The 27,280-nt window shown below is 37.1% G+C and overlaps 7 protein-coding genes and 1 non-coding gene across 9 annotated transcripts; 7 read left to right on the forward strand and 1 right to left on the reverse strand.

Annotated features, from left to right (window-relative positions):
- The first annotated feature begins 2,915 nt into the window (after nt 1-2,915).
- Nucleotides 2,916-3,731, forward strand: LOC114725472 (MYB-like transcription factor ETC1). The gene is made up of 3 exons (XM_028911987.1): nt 2,916-3,006; nt 3,262-3,346; nt 3,447-3,731. Exons 1-3 carry the CDS (start codon nt 2,955-2,957, stop codon nt 3,532-3,534), a joined length of 225 nt encoding a protein of 74 aa, XP_028767820.1. The 5' UTR covers nt 2,916-2,954; the 3' UTR covers nt 3,535-3,731.
- A 1,593-nt stretch (nt 3,732-5,324) lies between these two features.
- Nucleotides 5,325-6,891, reverse strand: LOC114725516 (thiamine thiazole synthase 2, chloroplastic). The gene is made up of 2 exons (XM_028912039.1): nt 5,883-6,891; nt 5,325-5,767 (listed from the first exon to the last, which is right to left on the reverse strand). Exons 1-2 carry the CDS (start codon nt 6,765-6,767, stop codon nt 5,597-5,599), a joined length of 1,056 nt encoding a protein of 351 aa, XP_028767872.1. The 5' UTR covers nt 6,768-6,891; the 3' UTR covers nt 5,325-5,596.
- Nucleotides 6,892-10,206: 3,315 nt separating this feature from the next.
- On the forward strand, nt 10,207-11,739 carry LOC114725517 (probable xyloglucan endotransglucosylase/hydrolase protein 8). The gene is made up of 4 exons (XM_028912040.1): nt 10,207-10,459; nt 10,629-10,729; nt 10,832-11,034; nt 11,209-11,739. The coding sequence occupies exons 1-4, from the start codon at nt 10,258-10,260 to the stop codon at nt 11,609-11,611; spliced, it is 909 nt and encodes a 302-aa protein (XP_028767873.1). The 5' UTR covers nt 10,207-10,257; the 3' UTR covers nt 11,612-11,739.
- A 2,602-nt stretch (nt 11,740-14,341) lies between these two features.
- Nucleotides 14,342-16,291, forward strand: LOC114725512 (cysteine-rich PDZ-binding protein). 2 transcript variants are annotated; one of them, XM_028912034.1, is made up of 4 exons: nt 14,342-14,487; nt 14,612-14,729; nt 15,828-15,919; nt 16,010-16,291. In XM_028912034.1, the coding sequence occupies exons 1-4, from the start codon at nt 14,472-14,474 to the stop codon at nt 16,072-16,074; spliced, it is 291 nt and encodes a 96-aa protein (XP_028767867.1). In that variant the 5' UTR covers nt 14,342-14,471; the 3' UTR covers nt 16,075-16,291. The 2 variants fall into 2 exon arrangements, with proteins under 2 accessions (XP_028767867.1, XP_028767868.1); XM_028912035.1 differs by lacking the exons at nt 15,828-15,919; nt 16,010-16,291 and adding an exon at nt 15,036-15,312.
- Nucleotides 16,292-17,659: 1,368 nt separating this feature from the next.
- LOC114725518 (small nucleolar RNA snoR109) lies at nt 17,660-17,764 on the forward strand. Its single transcript, XR_003738421.1, has one exon. It is a non-coding gene; the product is annotated as a small nucleolar RNA snoR109 (small nucleolar RNA).
- Nucleotides 17,765-19,195: 1,431 nt separating this feature from the next.
- Nucleotides 19,196-20,917, forward strand: LOC114725494 (pentatricopeptide repeat-containing protein At4g21170-like). Its single transcript, XM_028912012.1, has one exon. It carries the CDS (start codon nt 19,196-19,198, stop codon nt 20,915-20,917), a length of 1,722 nt encoding a protein of 573 aa, XP_028767845.1.
- Nucleotides 20,918-21,992: 1,075 nt separating this feature from the next.
- Nucleotides 21,993-23,039, forward strand: LOC114725495 (probable dolichyl-diphosphooligosaccharide--protein glycosyltransferase subunit 3B). The gene has a single exon (XM_028912013.1). The coding sequence runs from the start codon at nt 21,993-21,995 to the stop codon at nt 23,037-23,039; it is 1,047 nt and encodes a 348-aa protein (XP_028767846.1).
- Nucleotides 23,040-25,233: 2,194 nt separating this feature from the next.
- Nucleotides 25,234-26,153, forward strand: LOC114725448 (nuclear transport factor 2B-like). Its single transcript, XM_028911962.1, has 2 exons — nt 25,234-25,539; nt 25,751-26,153. Exons 1-2 carry the CDS (start codon nt 25,234-25,236, stop codon nt 25,823-25,825), a joined length of 381 nt encoding a protein of 126 aa, XP_028767795.1. The 3' UTR covers nt 25,826-26,153.
- Nucleotides 26,154-27,280: the final 1,127 nt, after the last annotated feature.

Here is a 27,280-nt window from a genome sequence, read left to right on the forward strand (position 1 = left end):
AGTACCCATCCTGAACCTAGTAGGGAGTAGAACAATAAGCAATAAGCCTTTTTGCTTTTTTTCTTGTCATTCAGAAGAAAACAGAGACAGAGAAGGAAGTGGCAATTCCACAGTAAAATGCGAATTGTTTCTGAGAAATATGCTACGATTATCGGCAAATGTATTTCTAAATCGACAGTGGAACTGCTTACTGCTTGCTTAGCTTCCCTGTTTTGAATATAAAATGTGATTATCTATCTGCTACGCCTGCACTTGATGAATAATCAACGACTCATACCCCTAGGAAAAAAAACGTATTCCCAATTGCAGGATTTCTTTAGAAAGATTTTCAAAATAAATTATGAATTGATATATTTTCCGTTATTCTTAGGGAAAATTAGAGAGGAGGAGCAAAAAAAAGATTATATTTATAAGGGAGGATCTTAAAAAGTGTAATTATTTAGGAGGATCAAATATCAGTATATAAATTTTAAAAATACTAAAATACTCCCAACTAAATCTCCTACAGTTTCTCTAACCACTAACTTTACAACCTATTTTTCATTAATAAAAATATTTTTGCACTGTTATTTTACTTTTATATCCATATTTTTATTATCTCAGTTTTCAGGTCTAATAACAATAAATAATTAAATACTGTTCAAATAAAATACATTTAGGCGAAACTATAACCTCACTCCATCTATGCTCAATTGATTGTAAACCCAAAAAAAAAGTATGAACCAAATAATTGTGAGTGTGAAGTTTAAAAATTGAAATAACCAAAAAAGCAACATACTAACAACAAAAAAATATTAATAAATCACAGATCATGATGCTAATGTTATCTAACACATTAACTTGAGGAATTTCAAAATTAATTTCCAAATATTATCCAGATGCAATTAGACTCTCTGCTTTAGTTGACGAAGTCTATACAATATTACTGTCATTATTAATGATCTTATTATGGTACAAACTAGGAATTAACAACTGTTGGTATTGGGCAATGAAAAGTATTAGTGGTGTGAATTTATGTTTTTTTTTTTTTTGGTTAAAGCATAGGTATCCTTTTATTGGAGGTAATCCTATTCGAAACACTATCGGGCATTAAATATGGACACCTCTCCCAGTAGGGATTCAAACCTTAGTAGTGTGAATCTATGTTGAGGAATGAGAAGAATGAGAGAGAGATGGACCCGTATGAGATATTAAAGATTGAATAATTTAATTAAATCAAGGATTTAATTCAAAATTCAAAAGTAGTGGTTAGAGGAAAGATAAGAGAATTGGTTAAAGGTAATTTTGTATTTTTAAAATTATATTTTAATATTTGGTCCTCCTAAATAATTAAACTTTTTAAGATCCTTCCCAATAAATATTACTTTTTGCATGTCCTTCTCCCTAATTTTCCTTTATTCTTATCTTCTCTTGCATTACATCCAGCAGCTATGCCGTGGTAGGAAAATACAATGACAAAAGGACCAGATTCTCACATGCTACCTTATATGAAGTAAAATCGTTCTCGGCTTTTTGGGGTATGGTGTTTTGTGCTCCAACAGAATCAGCAGACAAGTATGCATCAAACAGCCTAGAATTCTGAAGTAACAATGGCGTTTTTAGCTGCAGAGAACTTGCTAGACACAATTCAACCTCGCCCTCCCTTCCTTATTCACACAGTAAAGTTGGATCGAAAAATATTTGTTCCTGGAAAACTCCGTTTTTCGCTTTTGATCTGGGCACAATCCAACCTTGTGAACGATAATGATCAATCTATATAAGTAAGGTCCCACTCCACCGTCCTTCCTTCGATTTACTCTACACTGTTGAGTTTACGCGTGAATCATAAATATTCTCCCATCTTTAACTGTGAATACTTGTGAATTTGGCATTCTCAGTGGGAATATGCTGATACAGTTGTTCAAGATTTGGATTTCATCAAGAACTTTAGGAATATTCTTATCTGCTTGCGAAGATTGTAGTTTTGGGAGTTTGTCTCTGCTAGAGAGTTTTCCATGAACCAGTGACTCCTTTCTCTGAAGGACAAAACGTACAGGCAATGAATATCTATGAGGCTAAGAGAGAAATTCTAGTCCTCAACAGTAACGTTGTTTGCTTGTCTTATTTGTGGTTTTCAAGTTTCGGTTCTTTTCAACTGGTACAATCTATTTGATGTCATTCCAGTGCTCAACAGTAACCAAACGGAAAAAATTATCCTATAGCTGACTTTACCTACTTGCCCTCTCAAGCACAAGAATTTTATTTTTTTTATGCCTTAAAAAGAGTAATTTGAAAGCAGAAAAGAATCATGCATCAGACAAACTGCTATGTTTCATGTGAAACTCTGCTAAGGAAAAGCTATATCAAAATAAGAAATCCACAGAAACCCCAAATCGGTTTTAAGTCCCAAAGCCTAGATCTACACAATTTCCATGGCATTAAGCGTTAAAGAGGTTCATCATAAATGGACCAATTTGGGATTATATAAGGAAGCACCAAATACCAGCTCACCAGTTTTTTATTCAACAAACGTTCGTTTTAGAATCTTTCAGTGCTACGCGTGTGATGAAAATTGAAATCTTTACAGGCGAGAGAAGCGGAACAACCCTCCCCCCTTTATTTTTACTGTCCCTGATGGCATTTTGAGTGGTTAAAGAGACAGATCACCTAATAGCATTAAGTTTCAACATACTTCTGGGCCCTCCCCGCCAACTAGCCAACAATGAAAATTTCACGGTTCATTTTAAAAGCCACACATCACATTCATGTATTCCTTCCAATACCTTTTCATCCACACGGAGACTAGAATTCTCTTTAACCAAGGGCAAAAAATCCGCGACATATCATATCAAAATCGTACCTTGGTGAAATTGATCGGCGCCACCTGTTTTAACGACAAGGATGACTATTAATACCACGCCAGTGAGTGGTTCATCTTACTTTTCCTTTCGCTTTTTCATCCCTTTGTTATCCGAATGGCTGCTTCAGAGCATTCTTCCACTGACGAAGTCTTGGAGAACCTTCAAGGTTTTTTTTCCCCCCAAGACACTCACGCTTTCTGTGGACATGTTTATATTTTAAAAATTCTTGTCTTTTGGTCACTGAACTTATTCTTTAGTCTTCTTTTTTTGTCACATGAGCATGATTATATGAGAGATCTACTGATGATAACTTTCTCAAGTCTCAGCTGATTGATCTTGTGCCATGCACTTCTGTTGTGGCGTTCACAGTGGACATTTCCTTCTTACATCCTGCTAATTTAAGGTTGCTGCTCCTTTTCAGAGGAAACCAGCAAAGAATCAAAGCTAGAATTTTCCAGCGATGAGGAAGAGTTGATTACCAGAATGTATAATCTAGTTGGTGAAAGGTCTGTTACTTCCATTTTCTTTCTTTTCAAATACTAACAAAAGATACAGATTCATCAACCTGTTTATCCTGAAAGCTAAAATTACTAGTTCTTCCATCAGGTGGGCTTTGATAGCTGGGAGGATCCCAGGAAGAACAGCCGAAGAAATCGAAAAGTACTGGACTGCCACATACTCAACAAGTGACTGAAATGAAGTTAACGTTAGCTTCATAGAGTACAATTATATTGGTCATCTGCAAGTTTTCCTTCAACACCTTCTCTATTTATGACAGTCTTTGCCTTTGATTCAGCTCATTTCAGACTTTATTGTGTCACGGTGTCTGTGTGAATGTAGTAGGCATGTTACTCTTATCATGAACCGATTCACAATCATTGTGTTTCAGTACTTTCTATCAATTCAATGTGCTCTCGAGGTTGCATGAATCGCACTAAGTGATGTTGGTGGGTGGGTGGGTGGGTATGTTCATGACCTGTTAAAATATTCTGTGTTGCCTGAAGGTGATTCTTTGGAGCCAAAAGGGATGACTACAACCAGGAAATGCCAAAACAAGTCACTGTCTTAACCAGAAAAGCAGCGCATAATATAACCCTTCCTCTTTACCAAAGCGACAGTCACTGTGACGAGTAACTCTTTGGCTTTGTTTGTGTTATTTAGTATTCACGCACACGGGTGGACATTCCAACTTATAACAAGCCATATAATGGTAAAAGCTTGGCAAAAAAGCATTCAACATTAATGACAAAATCATATCAGGAAACTAATGATGGTTAGGTTGAGTGGTAACAAACTTAATGCCCCTTGAACAAGGTTTTGAGTTAGAGTCTCGTCAATAAAAAAAAAGCAACATTAGCAGAATTTTGTCCAATTAAAATCCCAAAATGACCGTAGCACCAACAAAAAAATTATATGGGGATGTCCTTGTTCTGTTACAGCTTCAAGTAGAGATATTGATTAGTATCAACTAGACAAATTCTCAAAAAATAGTGAAGTGTTACGTGTCTAAAAGACTACTTTTTGCAGAAGGGACATGCATGCCTAACAACACAGAAATATATAATGGCTTACATGAGCTTGTGTAATTAGCGCAAGCAGATTTACTTTACCCAAGAAAGAAAACGCAAGCAGATCTACTTAAAGAAACTAAACTGCCTTCGTTCTAGTGTTTTTGCTATAATTTGCCATGATGCATGCTTCAAAGAGTGAGACAAGTCATGTAAACTTTTGGATTAGGCTTGACTTGATGCTCCACCTAACACTGATACTTCAGTTTTCACATTTCACCTTAAGCGCGCACGCGTGCACACATAACCATCTTTAGATTATAGTTTTATGAAGCCAAATTTGCTTATTTTCAACATAAATCTCCCATCCTCTATTTGAATCTTTTCAGTGTTTGCAGAACAGTCCAAGTCTTCGCTCAATTCAATGTAATGCTATCTCTAGTTTTGTGCTTTCAGTTTTCGCTAATCTCTTCGGATCTTCCCTGTTTCCTTTGTATCTTCGATTCTTGGTTTCTGAGCAAAGATCTCAACGCGAGACACCAATTTCCAATGTTCTATATAACAAAAATTTGGATGCTTGGACAATCACTCTTCCCCGCCCAATGTTCTAAAACAGAGGCCACGTACTTAACAGGAAATATCTATTTCCAATTGGAATATTCCATTTTCCTTTGGTAAAGTTGCCATGAAAAATGATCTGTTTTCCGCTTTCTTTTCTCGTTCTCATACGCCAAATTCCATTTACATATCATGATTGCCCAGAGTATCCTCTTACCGAACGGTAAGAAACTAATTTCCCAAGATACTATTAGACGCTGTAAAAAAGACTCCTCTCAGTGTTTTTTTTCCATATACACAGCTTTAAGGATCGAACCTAAGACATAATATTTAAGGCCGAAGTTCCATTCACTTGGACCAACATTTATTGGTTAATTTTGTAAACTTTTATTGCACAAGCAAAAGCAGAAGTAACAGAAACATTAACATGAGCTCCATTTCGGATAATATTGGCCCACTTTTGCTGTTTATCTTCGTACTTTGCTCTAGGCGAGGACATAAGAAATCTGTAACAGACATCCTCTGCAGAATAATTGTACAAAGTCTGGATTGTTCCATGTAAAAGATACTGTGAATTTTATCCATTTATTCCCGGATAATAAAAGGGGGAGTAACAAAATAGAAGATCATGAACAAGAAAGACTAAACAAAAAGGAAAAAGGAAGATTTTTCATGTTGAGCTTATAATTTCTAAGCATCAACAATGTCTGGATCAATTTCAGCGGATGCAAAAAGAAGCTCGGGCTGTTCTTGTCTTCCGAGCTCGTATGTTCCATCAATGGCATTGTTCCTCCCCAACGCCTTCAAAGCCAAATGCGCCGCCTTCTGCCCCGATATCATCATCGCCCCAAACGTTGGACCCTGCCATAACAATCATCATTATTACACATGTTCGTGAATCTGTCTTTTGCATATGGAAGGGGGGAAAAAAGAAGAAGCTTTTTTTGGTTGTTTCATTCACATATCATGAACTTACCATTCTGGGGGCTCCGTCAATCTCTGCAACTTCCATGCCCGTGACGATCATGCCAGGCACAACCTCCCTAGTTAGTCGAACAATATCATCCTCGGCAGTATTCATGTCCAACGCCTTCATTCCTGGGACGCTGTCGATCATCCCTATGCTCTTCAATCTCTTAACCCCCGTCGCTCCGAAAGGCCCGTCGTGCCCGCACGAGCTCACCACCACCTTCGCCTCCATCACGTTCGGGTCCATGCATGATTGTGTGTCGTGGTTCATCGACACCAACGCCCAGTTGGTCACAACTCCGGCCACCCTCCCTTCCTTCACGATCAAATCCTCTGCCGCCACCGCGTTGAACAGCTTCACGTTCGGCCGTGAGAGAAGCTGGCTCATGATCGTCGAAGTAAACAGAGCCGCGTGTTTAATGACCACGTAGTCCTCAGCCTCGTCGTACTCGATCCCGAGCTCGTCGAGGAACATGTGGGCCGGCTTGCGGACAACCATAGCCGAGAAGAGCTGCCCGCCGAGCCATGCACCGCCGCCGGGGCTGACAGATTGTTCGATGATGGCCACGCTGACAGAGGGGTTCTTGCTGAGCTCGTAGGCGCAGGAGAGGCCAGCAGAACCGGCTCCGACGATGACGACGTCGGTGTCGGCGTAGGTGATCATGTCTGTCATGTAACGGCGGGTCATTTCGCGGGAGACGATGGATTCTTTGATGGGTTGGAACTTGAAGGAATTGAGGTCGTAGGAGGGAGTGTTTAGGGACATGGAGATCGAAGATTTAACAGGAGTGAAGCGAGAAGGAATTGAAGAAGGTATCTTGTTGTGGATGAAAGAAGATTTCGGGTTTGAAGAGATGGAAGAGGTCAGGGTTGCAGTGGCCATGGCTGCCATACTGTGATTGATGATTCGGTACGGAATTGGATAGAAGAAGAACAAGAGGGAACTGGTCTATACTGCGAAGTGAAGGAGGGAAAGGGATTTATAAACAAAATGAGTAGGACCTTACTGGGAGAAGAGTGAAATATCTGAATGAAAAATCTGAGTGTATTGGTTTGGGAAGAGGAAGATAGAGTTTCAACGGCGGAGAATGATGGGGTTTTCGCTATCCGGGGAGGAGATATTATGTCAGACATCGGATACCACATCAGCTTTTTGGCAGAAGAAAACAAGCAACAGGAAGCTGTGACTGCAAAAAGAAAAGGGAAATAAAAGGAGATGTACAGTAGTACCATATAAGTACAAATGAGATTCACAAGATATTTGTTTCTCTAATCCAATGATATTTTGCTAAGTAATGATTTATATCATTGTTCACAATGTTTTAGGATCGTGCTTATGATTCACAATCTGGGCAATGTATAGTAATAGGTTAATTAGGTTAAATTCGTTTTCAAAGAGTTTTTATATTGAATGCTCGAAATGGATAATACTTGCAAAATTTTTAATTTACGTTTTGTTTAGATACTTCAATTTTATTACAATTTTAAAAAAAAAATCTGAGATTTAAAATAATTGTATGAACTCTAATGAAACATATGGAGAAAGTCTGATCTGAGATTTAATATCATGAATAAGAAGATGCAAAAACAAAAAAAGAAGATAAATTCATAACATCAAATAATAAAAAGTAGTCAAAATAAATAAATAAGTGCTTTGTGTGGTTGTTAGTAAGGCTCCACAAAAGCCAGGTTGGTGTGGACCGGGCTAGGCTGGGTTTGTCCGGCCTAAGCTAGCCAGTTTAAAATATCTGATGGGCCCCCAAAATAATGGGCTTCAATGTTCTGGGCTTTTCTGCTGCTTCACATACATGGAGTACCGATTACAGTTTTTTGTGGTCCACAAAGATCCAAAAGAAAATTAGCCCGAGAATACAGAACGAATTTAACCGTAATCCCTGTTGGAAAATGTACTTATATTTAGTATCAGACAGTATTTTGAATAAAATTACTTCTAAAAAAATTATCTTTTCCTAAAACAAATAGTCCAATATAAAATATAACAAAAAAAAACAATAGTCCAATATGAAAAAAATGTAAAGAGCAGCAGGAAAATAAAGAGAAAACAATCCAATAATAACATGGTCGTAAATACAAAAACTAATTTGTAATATAAATTGTATTACAAACTAACTCTTATATTTAAAACAAAGACAGTATTAGTATTTGCAAATAACACCCATCAACCAAATAGTTTGAAACTACCAAAGAGGCCAATTTGAGCAATGAAGGTTACTTTAATAATTTTAAGGGGGTGTTTGGATTAGAACCAAACTATAATTTTAAAAATGATTTTCTGATATATAGAGTAAGTATGTGAGAAGAGCATGAAAGGGTTTTTAAAAAACACTCCCAAGAAACCCAAAACACCCTTTTATTTTTATAAGCTGTTTGAAAGAGTCAATCGGCAAAAATATGGACCAAGTCCGTGCACATGCACTTATCAGCTGGGGTCCTAATCCAATAATTAGAAGAATTAATGAGTAAAACACCATTTTGTTTGCAGGAAGGCGCAAGGCCATGTGCACATCGCTGGTAGATCCAGAATCCATTCATAACGTAAAAACCCTGGTGGAACGGACCCTAATCTTAGAATTAATCTAAATAGTAATAATTGAGTTGAATTGGTCAGAACATACAATTTGAACATTTTTTTTTTAATGTTCAATTGCTCATGGGATGCAGTGGACTTTGGGGCCATGTGATCGAGTTGCGTATGAGGGAAAGGGCAATGCTAATAATAGAGATCAGATCAGTGATGGAATTTAAAATTTGGCATTCAAGTGTGGGGGATGTTGGTTGGCTGGTCATTATCTTCTTAAACTTTGAGCATTACATTTAACCCCCAGCTTTCCTTCCTTCTTTCTTTTTTTTTGGGTTACAGCTTTTCTTTTTGTTTGTTCCCTTAATCACCTCGTTGGTTGCTAAAGATTAAGTTTAATAATATTATCATATTACTCCTAAAAAGCAGCTTAACCCCCCATTTCTATAAAGCAAATCTAGTTTCACTTTCTCCACTCTAAAGCAATTGTCATTCAACAAGAATTAATTCATCTTTATTTGTTTAATTTATTGCCATAACTCTGCATTCTTTGACTTCGTCTCCCAATTTTTGCATAATATTGAGATATAAACCACTCTTCATGGATCGCATGTGTAGTAGACTGCCATTTTAAATATAATCTAATTATTTTTTAAAAAATACTCCATTTTGCTCAAAATGTGTATATAGGACCTGTTAAGAGCTCTGGCCTACACCACTTTATTAACTTTTTCCTCTCACATTAATGATTTTTTTTAAAAATTCCTATTTAATACATATTTTCCCAAATTCAAATGGAAGAAATATATTTGGGAAAAATATCATAAATTATTAAACACATAAATGAACTCTTATAGTAGTATTTATAAATGGAGAATATAACATACTCCTCCGGTCCTAATTATAAGACTTAATTGACTTATTTGAGGAGATTAAGGAAGTAAGTTAAGTTGGTTATTTATAATAAATAAGTGTTGTCATTCTTAAAATATCCTTGCTAATTAAATATATTAGCTAAAACTATCATTATTAGAAGGATTATCTTGGAAAAAATGCATAAATATAAGAGACAAAATGGATTAGGACCAAATAAAAAATCAAATTGAGTCTTATAATAAAGACCGGAGGAGTATATAATATTGGCAATAATTGGATTTGAGAATGGCACAGCGGAATGCAGCTGTCAAGAATTCCAATCACGCGCTGTTTCATGCAGCCAATAGAATGAGAGGCCCCACCTCCCTCACTTCTTCTTCCCTCACGAGGTCCCCTGTCTCCTCCCTCCCCACTTTTTCTATTCATTTCCTGCTTCCCATCTCTCTTTTAATTCTCATTACCCATAATACCCCTTCTTGCTTTTGCTAATTTGTTTCTCTCACACAGACCAATGCTACACACCCAAAAAAAAAAACAAACAGAGAAGATTTTATTTATATTGCCAAAGTTTACATCTACTTTGAGACCTTTTGAAGACATTCTATAAAATGGTAATAGTATGGAGAAGATTATATATATTTTAGATTTCTTCTACAGTGACCAAATAGTATGCCTTTAGTGGGCAATGCATCATGAGTGGGCAAATTGGTAAATTCCACGCCTGCTTATAGTTCTGTTACTCTCAAGAAAACACAAGATGCAAATAATTAATTCCAACAAGTAACGTCGGTATGTGAGCTTGGGTCCAAAAAGAAACTGGGGAACATTAGCATATGATGTTACAACTGGATCCTCAGATGCTCCGTATCATTTTCAAATAATCCTCCTCTCATTTATTCAACACACCCTCCTCATCTCTCACTCACAGATCCAATCTCTGTCACTCCAAAATCTTCCCTCATCCACCATGGGCACTCCTCCAAGCCCGGTTTCTTCATCACCGACCATGATCCTTCTCATTGCACTTCTCATGGCCATGGCGGCTGCATCCCAAGCAGCCATTTCCAAAGGATCATTTGAAGACAACTTCAGCATAATGTGGTCCAAGGAACATTTCACTACCTCCGAAGATGGCCAGATCTGGTATCTCTCTGTCGACAAAGAAACAGGTAATTCACTAACTATCTTTTGGTTATGAAGGTAAACTGTTTGATCAATAGACCATCTGGGCTATGTTTGATCAAACAGAGCATTTAGGATACTTCCACTGATGAGAACGATATAGGAAAGTGGGTAGCGAAAAGTTTAAACCTTTTTATGTGGTTGTTTGATGAACAGGATGTGGGTTTCAAACAAAACAACGCTACAGATTTGGATGGTTCAGCATGAAGCTGAAGCTAGTAGGAGGCGATTCTGCTGGTGTGGTAACAGCTTATTATGTAAGTACTAACACTCAAATTCAAGAATGCATGAAATGGTATGTTTCCCAGGGATGGTTGGTGGATATATGAGACGAGGGAATTGGATTGAATTTGATGCAGATGTGCAGTGAGAATGGAGCAGGGCCAGAAAGAGATGAGATTGATTTTGAGTTCTTGGGGAACAGGACAGAGCAGCCTTACTTGATTCAAACAAACATCTACAAGAATGGTACTGGAGGCCGTGAGATGAGGCACGTCCTCTGGTTCGACCCCACTGAGGACTACCACACTTACTCTGTTCTCTGGAACGAACACCAGCTCGTGTAAGTTCCCTTTCTTCTCTTCTCGATGATCCCATTTTCCAACTGATGGGACCAAGACCAACTCTCAAATTGGTATAAATCGACAAACTGTTCATAACCAGTACTGATGAATCTTCCTTTCTGAACTGAGCCATTGCTAACAACAGTAAGTGATTGTGGGATTTGGGATGGCAGGTTTTTTGTGGACAGAGTTCCAATAAGAGTGTTCAAGAACAATGGGAAGCCAAACAACTTCTTCCCAACCGAGAAACCGATGTACTTGTTCTCGAGTATATGGAATGCAGATGACTGGGCCACGAGGGGAGGATTGGAGAAGACGAACTGGAAGCTAGCGCCATTCGTGTCATCTTACAAGGACTTCAGTGTGGATGCTTGCCAGTGGGAGGATCCATACCCAGCTTGTGTGTCCTCCACCACTAAGAACTGGTGGGATCAGTACAATGCTTGGCATCTCTCTGATGATCAGAAGAAGGATTATGCTTGGGTTCAGAGAAACTTGGTTATTTATGATTATTGCAATGATTCTGAACGATTTCCTACTTTGCCTGAAGAGTGCTCTTTGAGCCCTTGGGATTAAAATTCTTTTCTATTCTTTATTTTTCTTCCCCTCATCCCCCCTTTTGTCTTGAAATTGTATGCTGTGAAATAAAGTTATAATGTCATGTATTGTTTTAGCAATTTATTGATATAATTTATTCACATAAATTATGGGGAATATTCATTAAAATAAAGCATATAGTTTCATTAAGTTTGTTATCTAATTATAAAGTACAATATATACACCTCCATAAATATTTGATGATATATAATTTGGTTAAAAAGTTTAATTAACTTACGTTAACTTTTTGATTTTATTAGTTTTGTAGAGTGAAAATTTGACCTACATCTTCATTAATTCAAATTAAATTATTAAATATAGAATTTTTTTTGACGAAGAATTGTTTTTATTTTAATATATCATAAAAAGGGAATGTGATAGTAAATCTAATCCAAACAAAACTTCATGCTTAATTTGACCCACTAAATAATATTATTCAGGAACAAAAACTCAACATAGTTATAAAATATGGAGCAATAATAATGAACAGCTTATTTGGAATGACTTGAAAGCAACTTTTCAATTATAATTTATAAAATATGAGATAAATACATGATAAAAATTTTATTTTGATTTAAGTAAAAATGTTTATAAGCACTTATGCATTGTCGATCCAAACAAGGAGAAACCCAACTAAAACCAAAGTTTTTGCTTATACCAAAACCCATAATAACCTATAATACCAGGTGCTTCAACTGGACCTAAAGAAGATGAATAGAAACTACTTTAATTTCTGAATATAAGACACATTTGATAGTATAAGCAGATAAGTATAACTATGTTTACTTATATTTACTTATGCATGTGCATTTCATGATGAAAAGTTTGTATCTCTTTTGAAGTTAACTTATTATATGGTCTCACTGTTATACTCTGATTGGTCTAAAATTAACCTCAAAAGTCATTAGAAAAGTATTCAATATAAGTAATAATTTATTACATGAGATTGGACAAACTTATAAAAGTGGGATTAGGGAATACCGTCTCCCTCTCATAATACTCTCAAATTCCACATACATAGGTTTGTCTAACCCCATGTAACAAATAATTTCTCATGTTAAACATTCTTTTAATAGATTTTTTCAATCCCAATCTCAATCCTACTCCTCATTTTTAATACTTTGTTCCATACGAAACCTTAGGGCATCATTTGGTATGAATCACTGAACATGGGGGATATGAGTTAGAATTGAGATTGAGAAAATATTGTTTGGCATGAGAGATTATTTGTTACATGGGATTAGACAAATTTATATATGTGGAATTGAGAAATACTATAGGAAGAAGTGATATTCTCCAATCCTACTTCCATGAGTTTGTCTAGTCCGGTAGTCCCATGTAACAAGCAATTACTTATGTTAAAGACTTTTTTAATAATTTTTTTCAATTACAATCCTAGTTCCTATTTTTTATTTTCAATGTTTCATACCAAATGGGATCTAGGAGTTTTCTTAACTCTTATCCCAAGGTGGTACAATTGATTTAATCATTTCCTTAAGCATCCACATCGAATCATTTTCATTTATTTCAACACGGAAATATACCTTATTGGAGGCTACCTGGGATTTTGATCATGCAGATTTCACTAATCTCATGAATATTCACTCATTTACCTCCATAGTATTTTCAACTGGAAGTCAATATTAGAAAATACACATCATTTATGAAGTCTGCTGTACTTTTGAACTAAATATATTCTTGAGTTATGGACAAGCTCGCGAATTTGAATGATTCTTCATTAGAGTAGAAAGTTTGCCATGGAATGGTAATTAATGCCCTTTTCTTCTTCAATATTGGCTTTGATGTGAATATTCAGATCCAAAAAAAGTGGGAAATAAGCTTTGTTCCTCATTTGATGGAAGCTAAGCTCTGAATTTTGCTTATCAGGAGGAGAAAGAATGACGCATACACCCACAAATCTTAAACTTAGGGAGTGTTTGGAGCACCCCAAAAGTATTTTTAAAAATAATTTTTTCGTAAATTGGAACAAATTTTTTTATATATTTAATTTGTATACCATAAAATAATTTTTAAAATCATGATTTGGTTTTTACCTAAACACCTCCTTAATATGTTTGCATATCTCAGAATATTTCACTGTGTAGAGACGTGAAAAAAGATAATACTACCTCCGGTCTTAATTATAAGATCCAGTTGATTAATTTGAGGAGATTAAGAAAAGAAGTTAAGTTAGTTATTTGTAATAAATAGGTGTTGTTTTTCCTAAAATATCCCTACTAATCAATTATATTGGCTAGAGCTACAATTATTAGAAGGACTACTTTGAAAAAATATATATAAATATGAGAGACAAAGTGAATTAGGGTATTATATTTAGGATCAAAATAAAAATCAAACAGGATCTTATATTAAGGACTGGAGGTAGTACAAATAGAGATGTGATGTAACAATTTTCATATTGAATATGATCTGTAAATACTTTATCCTCCCTGTATCATAACTTCCGTAATTGGTTCCATGATTGTTTAATTTTTGAAATAAATGTTATTCTAAATTTGATTTAGATTAGGATTTTGATTAAACATAAATGCAATTATGTGGTCCATATGTAATTGTAGATTATGGGTTGGGTATACGAAAGAGGAGACGATTTCCAACGGCCCAGGGCCCGGGTTAGCAGTTTAGCAGCTGCCAGTTTTATACGCCCTAAAAATTTTGTCGAGGGTAATCTTGTCAACTCGCTCTTGTTCGGGGGTTGAAAATTTTTGCACTGCTTAAACGACATCATTCAGCTGAAGGCGCGATAGGGTTCTGGTTGGGGGGCCGTGGAATCGATAATTGAGTTTATTGTCGGGAATCAGAGCCAGCAACGATCGCAATGGTCTGCGAGAAGTGTAAGTTGCTTGTAATTTCTAGTTCGATTGGATTTTTTTGGTGAAATTTTCTGAAAATCCGCAGGGTTTAGGAGCAACTGTTTGCAGTTTTCTGTATGCTAATTACAATTGTTTTCGCTTTCAGGTGAGAAGAAATTAGCCAAGGTGATAGTACCGGATAAGTGGAAAGAGGGAGCTAGCAATACTACCGAGGGTGGTGGCCGGAAGATCAACGAGAACAAGCTTCTCTCGAAGAAGAACAGGTACATCAAGATTCAAGTTTATATTTTTATTTTTCCTTTCTTTTTCTTATTGGGTATGCTTTGGCTCTTTGATCGATATTATTGTAATGCTTAGGTGAGAAATTCGAAGTGATGTCTATACGCAAATTAAGTTTTTCTAATGAAAATTAATTCATGATCTTGCGGTTCTGTTTATGGATTCGTGCTGTGACAGACGCTATTCTAGAACAAATGGTGTCATGAACTTTAACATGATATACAGGCGGTGAATGTTACTTGTTAGTTCCTCTTATTCAATTATGCTTTGTTTTGTCAAACACGTTGCAGATTTGCAATTGTGACTCCTAGAGAGGGAGCGATTTATAATATGGGAAGAAAAAGTTATGACCCCTGCTTCTTTCTTCTCTCGTTTTCTTTTAGGATATTGTGATTTTACATATGCGCTTCTAATGCCTCTAAGGCTCTGACATCCAATGCACCGAATGATTATATGTCACGACAATTTCTGTCAGCAGTTACTAGCCGAAGTACTAGTTCGCAGTTTCGCTGAAGTTTTACTTTATTACAAGTGTCTAGAATCCTGCCCCCTTTTCTTCCAGGGTGGTCACTCTCATCTGACCAGTAAAATTGATAAGTGGTTCAAAATATTTTTGAGACCATAAAAATGATTAATTGTAGCTGCTCATATCTATCTTGGTTACAGGAGTCAATAGTTTACCATTTATACAACTTGATGCTTACTATAAGCTTAGTAATGTTTAAGAAGTATGGACAGAGGATATGAAACACGACACAATCAGATCAAAATATTATCAATAACTAGTGGTTCAAAATTTATGAATTTGAGACTATGCTTTGTAGGTTCTTGTCTTTGCGACGCTTATTATTTCCTGAAAACGTGAAAGATTACCTATGGTGCTTAGTGAGATGAATAAATTAGCATATACGCTAGGATGAAGCAAGTGTAGTCTCCTTTATGAATATGTTTGCGTTAAGTATCTCCTGGCAGACTGCTGGTGAGTTGGTGGTATGCTTTCGTTTTGTTTATGAATTGGTTAGAATTACATGTTTAGATCGTGAATCTTCTGTAAATTTATTCTTGCATTGATTTGCTTGCAGATGGACCCCGTATGGAAACACCAAGTGCATTATTTGCAAGCAGCAGGTGCACCAGGATGCCAAGTATTGTCATACCTGTGCTTACTCTAAAGGTAAATCTTCTTGTTTTGGAGATTTTCTGTAACTAGACATTTTTGCAATCCGGTAACCATATTGAAATCAGGGTTCATATTGTATTTCAGGAGTTTGTGCCATGTGTGGTAAGCAAGTTCTTGACACCAAGTTTTACAAACAAAGCAATGTATAGTGTACACCGGGTGTGCGAGATGCGACATCATCTTTCTGGATAGTTGTCTAGTTGATGCTGATACCTATGTAACTGAAGCTGTACTCGTAGTTTAAAAGTTGAATGGTTTCTGTTTAACCTGAAGGCTGAAAGGCCGTGACTCGTGCCTTTTGTACTACTATCATTCTTTGTAATGCAACCCTTTTCAGTGAAAGTCTTCAGTGATGGTTAATCCAAATTTCGTGGGCTCTCTAGGTGAGGGACTGAGGGTTATTGGGAGATGCTCCTTTGCTCCTCTGGTCTTGCCAACAAAATATTGTTTGTTTGTCCCTGGCAAATCATTGACAGCTATTTATTTATGTTTATCTAATGTTTTTCTTTCAATGGAGTTAGGTGAGCGAGGAACTGAGGGTTATGAGAACCAAGGGGAAGGAAGTGGAGGCTATTTTGCCCTTGATCTTCATTCTTGAATGTGGCGCCTTCTTTTTACCCCTATTCAAGATATCACACTCTATTCCGTTAGGCTGGACCCACTAATTTTGAAATTTTCTGTAGTGTTCCCGCCTTTTGGATGATATGCTCGTTCTAAGTCCTAACCGGGAAATCTCCGGCTTCTGCCTTTTGGGCTTCCTGTCAAAGATCTTGCATCCATGATGTTATTGTAGGCCGAAACCCGTTCAGGGATAATCTGAAAAACGGGGGAAGGGAAGAATAACTGACACAGCTCAAAGCAAACTCAGCTGAAAATAAGTCCTAATAATGGGGTGTACTCTATTACACATATTAGCGTTTGATCAGAGCATGTCGAGGTGGAAATAGTGAATAAATAAACATCGATGTGGTTTCTCTTCTTACATCATACCAATTACCACAAAGACTCCTAAAATGAAAATTCTATTTTTTATTTGATATTAACATTGGGGTTTTTTTGGGAATGCAATTGACACTTGAAGTAATTGCATCCCGAGCAATTAGGCTGAGTTTGTCTTAAATATACCCAAAAAATTTATAAATAAAAATAACAAATATTGAGATTTAAATTTTTTTAAAATTATAGATGTAACGTGGAAAAAATAATTTTTGTATTAAAAAATCATTGATAAATATTAGTATATTAAATAATAAATAAATAATGAAAGAGAAAGTTTTTCAGTTTTATACTAGCTGAAAAAAATAAAAAACCGCATATGACCTGCGAATGAGTTTGGACGGCCATGATTTGATCAAATTCATGGGCTGAAGGGTCAAGATTCTAGGGTTTACGAAAACATCCTATAAAATGGGCTCTTGAGCTTTCCCTCCCAGCGTTCTGGCTTGTGGGGCGAAGCTTGAGCGTTAGACTCTGGCGGTTTTCAGACTCTTCTCTCATTTTTTTTTGTTTTACACGAAGGCAAGTTATTTGGTGGTGTAGACTTTTTCCTCGGTTTCTGTTCCAGGAACTTGCCCACAAATCAATTTCACTGCTTGCTTATTCTTTGCAAATATTTAAGAGTTATTTTAGACTTGTGGTTTTTGAATCCTTGGATTCATGATGTGAATGAAGGCTACATGTACCAAGGGAAGGGAGAGATCAAATTGAGTGCCCTTGTTCTTGAATGTGCCATAGCGGCTGTAGCCAAATCAAACCGATCTAAGAAGCTAACTGGCCGGTTGTTGTGAGATCTTTCTTGGATCTCTGTCGATAAATCTGCTTACCGAGCTTCTCACATTTTTATTTTATGCTTTTAATGCTGGTCTTATGATCATGAGAAGGGGAGAAGAGGAAAATGGCATACGAGTTGGCTTTTTCAGAGACCCTTCTCTGATATCAAAAGCTTTTGATTTTTCAAAAGGGTCACCTTCCGTGCAATCTGCTTTGATTTTCCGGCGGCTTGCGTCTATCGGTGCCTACAACTCATTTTGCATATAATTATCTGAATTTGAATGTTTTGGAAATTGTGAAATTTCTATCAAGTTGAAGAACTGATTTGCTTGTCTGCTGTGTTTTGAGTACGCCTCAGCATGTTTTGATTTGTGAAGCTCCGTTTCTCCAAATTTTTTTCCTTTGATTGGTTAGAAATCTCAAACTTTGCATTCAAACTTTTATCTGATAAGTGCGGGGGCGCAAAAAACCTCATTGATGGAACTTTATGTCGTTTAGAGCTAAATGGCGTGAGCCATGCAGTTAGAAATTGTGCTTTCATGATGAGGGAGATCTGTGTTCGAAGACTATGAGAAATATCTATATGAAACAGGGCAAAGTGGGAGCAAGATTATGAACATTTGTATAAAACTCGATGTAATTCATGATGAGTGACCCTTGATTCTAAGGAGAAGCAATCAAAGAAAGTTATATTGAGTGGCGGCGAATAGCCAAACTGAAGGCCAGTAAATTTAATCGCACCAAGCTAGAAATGATGATGGTATAAGCAGGGTAACACTGGAACCGCTGAATTACTATGTTCAACATAACCGAATCATATTCAAATGATCAAGGGGAACGGTAAATGAACAATAATTGTTATGTTACTTGGTTATAATGGAGGAAATACCAAAGAGATTGTGATGCCTGGTGGATTTATCTGGGCATATACGAGGTGTCCTTTGCTAAAACTGAACTAATGCCCAGTTGTCAGTATTCAGACGAATCCATAAGTTTAGTTAAAAAAAACTAGTTGGAAACTTAAATTTAAATTCAGATCCTCTTGATATAAAGAAATTATTTGATTTGCATAGTGTTGATTATTACTCTTTATAAAACCTTTATTATAATATAAATTATATTATAAAAGAGATATTATATTTAAAACTAAAAGAGTAATTATAAAGGATTGAGGTTTTCATTTAAGAGAATTTGGACTTTATTATAAACTATGAGGCTTTTTGGATGTTCGGGGGAAAACACCTGTCTTGAAGTAATTCTGGTGATACAATATTTCATTTTTGGTTTGTTCCGAAATTTCAATCCCTTGTTTGAGGCTAGTCATCTTTGAGGTCCTGCCATGGCGGAATCTGGATTAGTCCAAACTTGTTGAGTTTCCTGTGACATAGGGAAGGCTTTGGGATTCGGGGTGAAGTAATTCAAACAAAAAAAAATTTCTATCCCTTGACCCTCCTCCGTCCCCCCTCGTAATGTTATCGATGCAACAGAGCGCGGCCTCAGATGTATCTTCCCAAGTCTCAAAATTTCTTCAGATCCTTCGCCACTTCACGCAACTGGAGGACCCAAATCGAGCAAAATCAACTCGCTTCCCAAATCTCATCCACTCTCTTGCAGAGACGCAATTGGGTGTCCCTCCTCCGCAACCTCAATCTCGACTCCAAACTAACCCCTTCTCTGTTCCTCCGAATCCTCCTCAAAATCCAAACTCACCCTCAAACCTCACTGGGCTTCTTCCACTGGGCCAAATCAACTCTAGGGTTCCAGCCTGATCTCAAATCCCACTGTCATATCATTCGAATCGCCGTTGGTTCTGGTCTTTATCCACCTGCAAAGCCCCTCGTGGATTCATTGATTCGGGAATACCCTGCATCTGCTATTGCAGAGACTATGGTCACAGCAAGTAAAGGTACAAGTAGAGATTCATTATCTGTTCTGTTAAGTTTTGTTATTGAACGTTATTCGCAAAAGGGTCTTTTCATGGAAGGTTTAGAGGCATTTAGGTTGATGAGGCTTCATGGCTGTACTCCGACAGTTCGATCCTGCAATGCGCTTCTTGATGCTTTGCAGAGAGAGAACAAGGTTCAGCTGGGTTGGTGTCTCTATGGTGCCTTGATTCGCTTTGGCTATAGACTTGGTCGTTCTACTTTGTCAATTGTTGCTCAAATATTGAGTAAAAATGGGAAGTTTGACACGATTGGCAGATTGTTAGACTCTGGGATTTATGATTCGAAAATTTATAATCTTGTCATTGGTGGTTATAGCGATAAAGGAGACTTCAAGTCTGCATTTGATGCCTTGAATCAAATGAGTACTAGGAAACTCACCCCTGATTTTGTTACTTACAGTTCAATCCTCGATGGAGCATGTAAACTTGATGATGTTGAAGTCCTAGAGAGGATAATCAATATAATGGCTGAGAAAGGACTTCTTCCCAAGTGCTCATCATCATTCAACTATGATTTAGCAGTTCAAAAACTGAGTGATATCGGCAAGACATATGCTGCAGAAATGTTCTTTAGAAGGTCTTGTGATGAGAATAATAGCTTGCAGGATGTTACTTACGGGTGTCTGCTAAGAACACTATCCAAGGAGAGGAGAATCAGGGAAGCAATTTCGGTATATGCTATAACTTCTCAAAGAGGTCTTGCTTTGGACTATGGCAATTATCAAGCATTTTTTAATTTTCTCTGTGAAGAAGATCAGTGTGCTGAAGTGGAAGGTTTTGAACTATTGAAGGACATTATAAGAAGAGGATTTGATCCTTCTTCATCAAACTTGTCCAAGTTTACGATATCTTTGTGCAATAAAGGTAGATGGAGAGAAGCAGAGGATTTGCTGGGAGCTCTTCTAGATAGAGGCATAGTGCCTGATTCTAGTTTCTGTAGCTTATTAATGAAACACTACTGCAATAGCAGACAAGTTGACTCAGCCATTGAACTGCATTATAAGATGGAGAAGCTAAATGCTACTTTGGATGTTGCGGCTTATAATGTGTTTCTCAATAGACTTTTTGTAGCGAGGAAGACTGGAGAAGCTGTTCAGGTGTTCAACTACATAAGAAGACAGGATTTACTTAGCAGTGAGAGTTTTACAATCATGATACGTGAGCTATGTAAAGTGAAGGAGCTGAGAAAAGCCATGAAACTGCATGATGAAATGTTGAGGATAGGGCTTAAACCAGATAAACCGACATATAAACGTTTAATATCTGGGTTTGCATGATCAGCTTCTAGCATAAAATCCTGTGAACTTTTAGAAACTTACAGAAACATTGGTGATGTAATATCAGAGGTTTCATGCTCAATAATCACCGTTTCTAATCATTGCTCTTAATCTGCTTATTCCTCTACCACAACAAGAACGAAGACAATAAGCCCAAGAAAAACAAATTATAACACCATTTTACCATGCAAGACGGATCTCAGTGTAGTTATAAGGAAGCTAAGGTTAATTAACGAGGTAAATTACTTTATTCACCAATTAATGATGACTTGACAAAAATAAGTATTACCTCTAATTCTAATTATAAGAGCCAGTTGATTAATTTGAGAAGATTAAGGAAGTAAGTTGAGTTAGTTATTTGTTATAAATAGGTGTTGTCTTTTCTAAAATATCATTGCTAATCAAGTGTATTAATTAGAATTCTTATTATTAGAATGACTATTTTAGGAAAAAAAAGTATAAATATGAGAGACAAAGTGAATTGAGATCTTATATTTAGGATCAAAATAAAAGTCAAACATGATCTTATATTAAGGACATAAGGTAACCCATCGTCTGTGGGTTCAGTGGCGAGGGGGTTGGACTTAGTGCCTGGTTGTCCACTTTGGCACAGGTTCGATTCCTGGGAGTGGCACTTTGTTGTACCTCCATCGCGGCGCTTGGGGAGGCATATTCGCAACCTTGTGAAGCGGGGTTCTCCTGGGGCTAATTCCCATGAGGTTAATGCTCTATAGCCAGGGGAATGTGGAGGCATGTGTACTCTCCTACCTGGTCCGTGGGCCCGTGGAGCAGGGTTAGTTTTCCTGCCCTTGGATTGGGTTGAGCCCAAACCCCTTCCTAAAATTTCTTTACCAAAAAAAAAAAGGACATAAGGTAGTATATCAGTTTAACACCACGTGCGTCGAGGCACCTTGTCAAGTTTTACACATGCAAAATTCATATAAGTACGCACGCACGTGATGTAGATGCCAATCTCAGTCCTCGTGTCCACTGCGTAGTACTCAATATTAACGTTGTTACAGCTTGCATGCATGAAAAACCCAGAATAACTTCCTCGAAACATTGCTTTCTGATGATGACACCATTTTCCAAAATGCCGTCTTTCTTGCTCTTCATCGCTCTCTGCTCTCTCATTTCCTTCAATGCTTTGTCGGAATCTAACGAAGATCGAGTGCGAGAGCTTCTCGCCTTTCAATCCAGATCCAAATCCGGTGTAATTCACCTCAATGATAAATCCGTCTCTCGATTCCTCACTTCCGTCGAAACCCCAAGACCCTACTGGGTCATCTTCGTTTTCGACGCCGTTCTACTCCATAACAAATACGAGCTCCGCCTCAAAGATATTCTCCGTGAATTCGAACTCGTCGCTTCCTCCTACATCGCCAACAATCAACACCCGTCTTCCCCTTCATACGCGAAATTGTTCTTCTGCAAACTCGAATACACAGAATCGAAAGCGAGCTTCTCTCTCTTCGGCGTCGATGCCCTCCCTCACCTTCGCATTGTTGCCCCTTATCATCAAAGCCTTAGCGAGTCATATCAGATTGATCAAGGAGATTGGTCCCGTCTCGCTGAATCCATGGCTGAATTCATCGAAATGAAGAGCGACCTCACGGTGGGTCCCATCCATCGACCCCCTCTCATTTCCAGAAACAAATTGATATTAATTGGAATCGGATTCTTGACCTGGTTACCCTATATCTCAAAGAAGATCACTGCGGGTCAAACAATTTTTCATGACCCGAAAGTTTGGCTAACTGGAGCTGTGTTCGTGTACTTCTTTAGCGTTTCAGGGGCGATGCACAACTTTATAAGGAAGGTGCCTTTGTTTTTGGTGGATCGAAATGACAGATCGAAGTTTACAGTATTCTACAGGGGACCAGGAATGCAACTTGGGCTAGAAGGTTTTTGTGTGGGGTTCTTCTATACAGCTGTGGGTCTGTTATTGGGTTATGTGACACAAGAACTGGTGAAGGTGAATAATATGGCGACACAGAGGATGATTATGATCTTTGTGCTCTTGTTCTGTTTTTGGGCAGTGAGGTGGGTGGTGTTCTTGAAAAATTGGAAGACTGGTTATGCTGTTCATGGATATTGGCCTTCAAGTTGGAGAAGAGATTAGGGACAACCCAACACTATTCCCTTTTGCTTGAGAATTGTTTTTAGGTTATGAATTCTTCATTTCATTGCTTAACTCAGGATGCTTTTAATTACTTTGAACTTGAAAGGTTTATAAACAAGAACGTTTAGTTTGTCTCAGCATTTTCTCTGTTTGTAGGGTTTTTGTTACTTGAACTTCCATACTTTCTTTACAAATGTTAAGACTGCCCATAGTCCGGACATTTCCAAAATTTGTGTTTTTATTTTTATAACATACCAACTCTTATTAGATATAACATGAAATACAATGAGTCCTTAACACAGTAACATACAGATTAGGATGAATCACACACAACAAAGCTAGACAAGGACTAAGTAATAAATTAATATCTTCATACAGAGATTGGAAACCTGTGGGAGTTACCCTGAATGGTTGATATTACCTTTCTATCTTGACAAAAATCTGAAGGGTCTCCTGTACTGTATCACCTGTACCAATATCTTCTATCCTATGGAGAATCCAAAATTTGTGTTGCAACAACCTTTTTATTGTTTTATTATCATACCCAGATACTAGAGATGATTCAATGGCCCGAAGTCTCAAACTATATAAAGAAAAGAAGAAGTAATGGACGTTGAAGAATTTTACTCTTAATTTTTCATGTCATACAGTACTTGGAACTGAATATGTGGAATTACAATTTGAATTCTTATGAAATTTATAGCTTTTAGCGTTGCTTTATTGCCACAACCAAGTTGCAGAAGCAATCAGGTCTTTGCTTTATAAACAAGCTAAAGCATCCACATCTCTTAATTAGCCTGATATATCAGAGTAGTGATAATGTTGCAAGCTGATACTTAAGATTTATTGATGACATTTAAAAGCTAGCTGTGTGTGGTGTTGGATGAGAATTGCTGATCTTGAGTTCATAGGGTGTGACTGAGACTCGGTATTTCCTCCATTTATATGAACTCATGCTTCACTTCCTTCTTGGAAACCACCAGTAAACATATATAAGATTCCTCAATTTACTTAGATGAATATATCAGATTCAGATTCCTCAATTTCTTGCAGCTTAGGAAAGTTGGAGGGTATGACATCCTCCGAATACACAACTTGGCTCTGGATAAGTTTAACATTGGGATGCTGCTGAATTTTGCAGCTTTTTCTTATTGACTAAATCCATTTCCTCTGAAACTTAACAATACCATCAGTTCTGATGAACAGCACACATATGCATGCCATTTCCAATCCTTTATGGGTTCTGCTTTTCAGGTGTGACTCACACTTTGCTTTCTTTGAGAACAAAAGGAACATATTCCATACTTTCGGCTCTCTGAAATGCAACAAGCAGCGTTCCCTTCACGCCCGCCTCAACTCCCCACATTTATTAAAATAGTCTCTGCTTTCATTCTTTCTCAACGCCTGGGTCCAGTTATCCTCAAAAACTACAAGGGTTAAGGTGATTTTTGCCCTGAAATTATTGTGGTTTTTGAATATCTGAAAGCTTTTTTTAGCTTAATATGTCTTCTCAAAAGTGTTAAAACAGAACAATATCTCCCTTGCCGTCAAAAAGTTTAATGGTCAATATTAATTTTTTAACTGCTAATGGTAGTTTTGTAACAGAAAGGGTGACATTGTGCTCTTTAAAACACTTTTAAAAATATACTAAGGAAAAGAAGCTTTGGATAATCACAGCTCCCTCTCGAATATTTTGAGGACAAAAGTGACTATTAATCCTAGATACAACACAACAACATTGTGGCACATATTTTTAATTTTACATCTTAAAATTCGATAACAGCAATAAAGTAAAATAGATTAGCCTTTGATGCTAACTAGACTTTGTTAAGTAAAGGGCAACTTTTTTTCATTATCTTTTTAGCCAACTTTGCGTATAAAACAGCAGAGTGGATTCCCCTGCGTTTGGGGCACTCAAATTATCCTTTTACCCCTCAGTCTCCATAGAAGCCTTGCTCTACCCAACATCACAAAGGTGGCAAATTGGAGATATTGCGCTAGATCAATAGCAGTTGCTGCGTCATCTTTTTCACTTTCAGAGCATTACTCCCCATATGGCAACTTCCCTTTATCAAAAAGCTCACGAACTTGTAAATTTCTGGTCTTGGATATATATACACACACAGAGAGGGTCCGTGAGGCATCAAATCTAGCAACTCTTTATTGTGTGTGGAAGGTAGAGAACTCAGAAAAAATGGAGGAACCAGCTGAAATGGTGGGAAGGGCATTTGTGGATCATTACTACCACTTGTTTGATAATGACAGGGCTTCACTATCTTCTCTGTATAGGGACACCTCCATGTTGACCTTCGAGGGACAGAAAATTGCTGGGGCCACTGAAATCTGTTCCAAGCTCACCCAGCTGCCGTTGGGTGAATGCCGGCACGTCATCAGCACCATCGACTCTCAGCCGTCGTCTCCCACCGGTGGCGGCGTTGTTGTCTTTGTCAGCGGCAGCCTCCAGTTGGCCGGAGAGGAGCATCATCTCAGGTTTAGCCAGGTCATTGTTCAACTCCCTGTTCCCTTTTATAATTACAGTGATCAACATCATATATCTCCCATCATATATATGCTTCAAGTTACACTTCAATATTACCTCTGTGTGCGTGTGTGGATGTATAGTTCAATGTGTCCAAAGCAATAAACAAATAAACAGAGAAGTTATTTGAGAAAGGAAACTGAAGAAAGTTGGGGAATTGTGGTGGTTGCAGATGTTTCATTTGATTCCAACAGCAGAAGGACGCTTCTATGTGCAGAATGATATATTTCGTCTCAGCTACGGTTAATTTCAAGTTTGATTCGTCATTGACAGTGCCAGCTGCTTCTGCTTTTGTTATTTGTCTTCTGGGGGAAAAAAAAAAAATTGTGATTGTTCCTTTAGAGTTCTGGGAATCACAATATTGTGATTTCGTTTCCTTTCTGTGATGCCTTCCTGGGAATGTGACCAGAAAGCGTAATGCTTCATATTCTCCGCTGCATCCGTTATTTATCTTTTTAGCAATTTGAAAAAGATTCTTCATTGCTCCTCTTTTTCTTGTCTTGTCATTGGGCTTTCTTCTTCTTCCTTGTAATCCTTTCTCAGAAATGTTGCTTGGGCCAAGACTTGCACGCAAACCCAACCAAGGTTTATCTTCCCCCACTAATATGTAAATAAATTAAAATATAATATGATAAAAAAGAAATAAAACGTAGTGAATGAGTACTTAAAAAAAATATCATATATTACTTCTTCTCATGCCAAAATATAAGCACTAGTTGGGTTTGAATTTGATTTTAAATACTACCTCCGGTCTTTAATATAAGACCTTATTTGATTTTATTTGGTTCTAAGACCCTAATCCACTTTGTCTTTCATATTTATATATTTTTTTTCAAGATAGCCCTTCTAACAATAATAGTTCTAACCAGTACACTTGATTAGTAAGGATATTTTAGAAAGTACAATACCTATTTATTATAAATAACTAACTTAACTTCTTTTATTAATCTCCTCAAATTAGTCAAGTAGCTCTTATAAATAGGATCGGAGATAGTATAAGACTTTAATTCATTAGTTTGTGTCATACTAATTATATATATTAAACATACCACGTGAGTAGGGCCAACGAGTAATTAATATGACATCCGCAGATGGCATTAAGCAGAATATGGAATTAAAAATGTTGGACACTGAGTATTATTAAGTAAACATGGTTTAATTTATTTAGGCATAGTATTAAAAATTTACAAGTTGGTGGGTTCCTTAGCTTTCTTCACGTGGAAGACAACGAAATGGTCCCCTGATTAGAACAAAAGTATACCAAGTTGTGGATTTTCAATTTCGGACAAACAAGGGTACGTGATTGCCACTTTCAGGATATTAATTAATCTCCAAGATATTTTAATTAGAAAATAAATAATTTATGTCCTTGGGACATATGTGGCCTTGGAGGACTATTTCGTTGCCCCCTTTTTGAAAAATGCGAAAATATCACTACTTTTGTAGTGACTAGTGAAGAAAAAAAACAATAAAATTTGATCACTGATCATTTAGATCAACTGATAGGAGTTGTTCTAATTTAATCAAAGGTTATGGATTTGCTCCTTTGGGAATTTAGTAGTGTAGGTGGTAGGGTCGCTGCCTATATGGGTCCTATCATGACTCGATCCAAATTAGTCTGGTTTGTGATTCTTTAAGGGGTTAACCAAGATATCAGGTGCATGTGGAAAAAAAAAACAATAAAATTTGTCAAGTTAATGGC

Source organism: Neltuma alba, unplaced genomic scaffold (genome assembly GCF_004799145.2).
Source record: "Neltuma alba isolate B1F8T4 unplaced genomic scaffold, ASM479914v2 tig00012254_pilon, whole genome shotgun sequence".
Lineage (NCBI taxonomy): Eukaryota > Viridiplantae > Streptophyta > Magnoliopsida > Fabales > Fabaceae > Neltuma > Neltuma alba.

Bases quoted from the DNA above. Each gene is read 5' to 3' on its own strand.
- LOC114725472 (XM_028911987.1), top strand. From the start codon at position 2,955: ATGGCTGCTTCAGAGCATTCTTCCACTGACGAAGTCTTGGAGAACCTT. The intron at 3,007-3,261 runs GTTTTTTTTCCC...GCTCCTTTTCAG, and splicing joins AGTCTTGGAGAACCTTCAAG to AGGAAACCAGCAAAGAATCA. The intron at 3,347-3,446 runs GTCTGTTACTTC...TTCTTCCATCAG, and splicing joins TATAATCTAGTTGGTGAAAG to GTGGGCTTTGATAGCTGGGA.
- LOC114725516 (XM_028912039.1), bottom strand. From the start codon at position 6,767: ATGGCAGCCATGGCCACTGCAACCCTGACCTCTTCCATCTCTTCAAAC. The intron at 5,768-5,882 runs GTAAGTTCATGA...TTGTTATGGCAG, and splicing joins TTGACGGAGCCCCCAGAATG to GGTCCAACGTTTGGGGCGAT.
- LOC114725517 (XM_028912040.1), top strand. From the start codon at position 10,258: ATGGGCACTCCTCCAAGCCCGGTTTCTTCATCACCGACCATGATCCTT. The intron at 10,460-10,628 runs GTAATTCACTAA...TTTGATGAACAG, and splicing joins CTCTGTCGACAAAGAAACAG to GATGTGGGTTTCAAACAAAA. The intron at 11,035-11,208 runs GTAAGTTCCCTT...TTGGGATGGCAG, and splicing joins TGGAACGAACACCAGCTCGT to GTTTTTTGTGGACAGAGTTC.
- LOC114725512 (XM_028912034.1), top strand. The intron at 14,730-15,827 runs GTACATCAAGAT...ATTTGCTTGCAG, and splicing joins CTTCTCTCGAAGAAGAACAG to ATGGACCCCGTATGGAAACA. The intron at 15,920-16,009 runs GTAAATCTTCTT...ATTGTATTTCAG, and splicing joins TACCTGTGCTTACTCTAAAG to GAGTTTGTGCCATGTGTGGT.
- LOC114725494 (XM_028912012.1), top strand. From the start codon at position 19,196: ATGTATCTTCCCAAGTCTCAAAATTTCTTCAGATCCTTCGCCACTTCA.
- LOC114725495 (XM_028912013.1), top strand. From the start codon at position 21,993: ATGACACCATTTTCCAAAATGCCGTCTTTCTTGCTCTTCATCGCTCTC.
- LOC114725448 (XM_028911962.1), top strand. From the start codon at position 25,234: ATGGAGGAACCAGCTGAAATGGTGGGAAGGGCATTTGTGGATCATTAC. The intron at 25,540-25,750 runs GTCATTGTTCAA...TGGTGGTTGCAG, and splicing joins ATCATCTCAGGTTTAGCCAG to ATGTTTCATTTGATTCCAAC.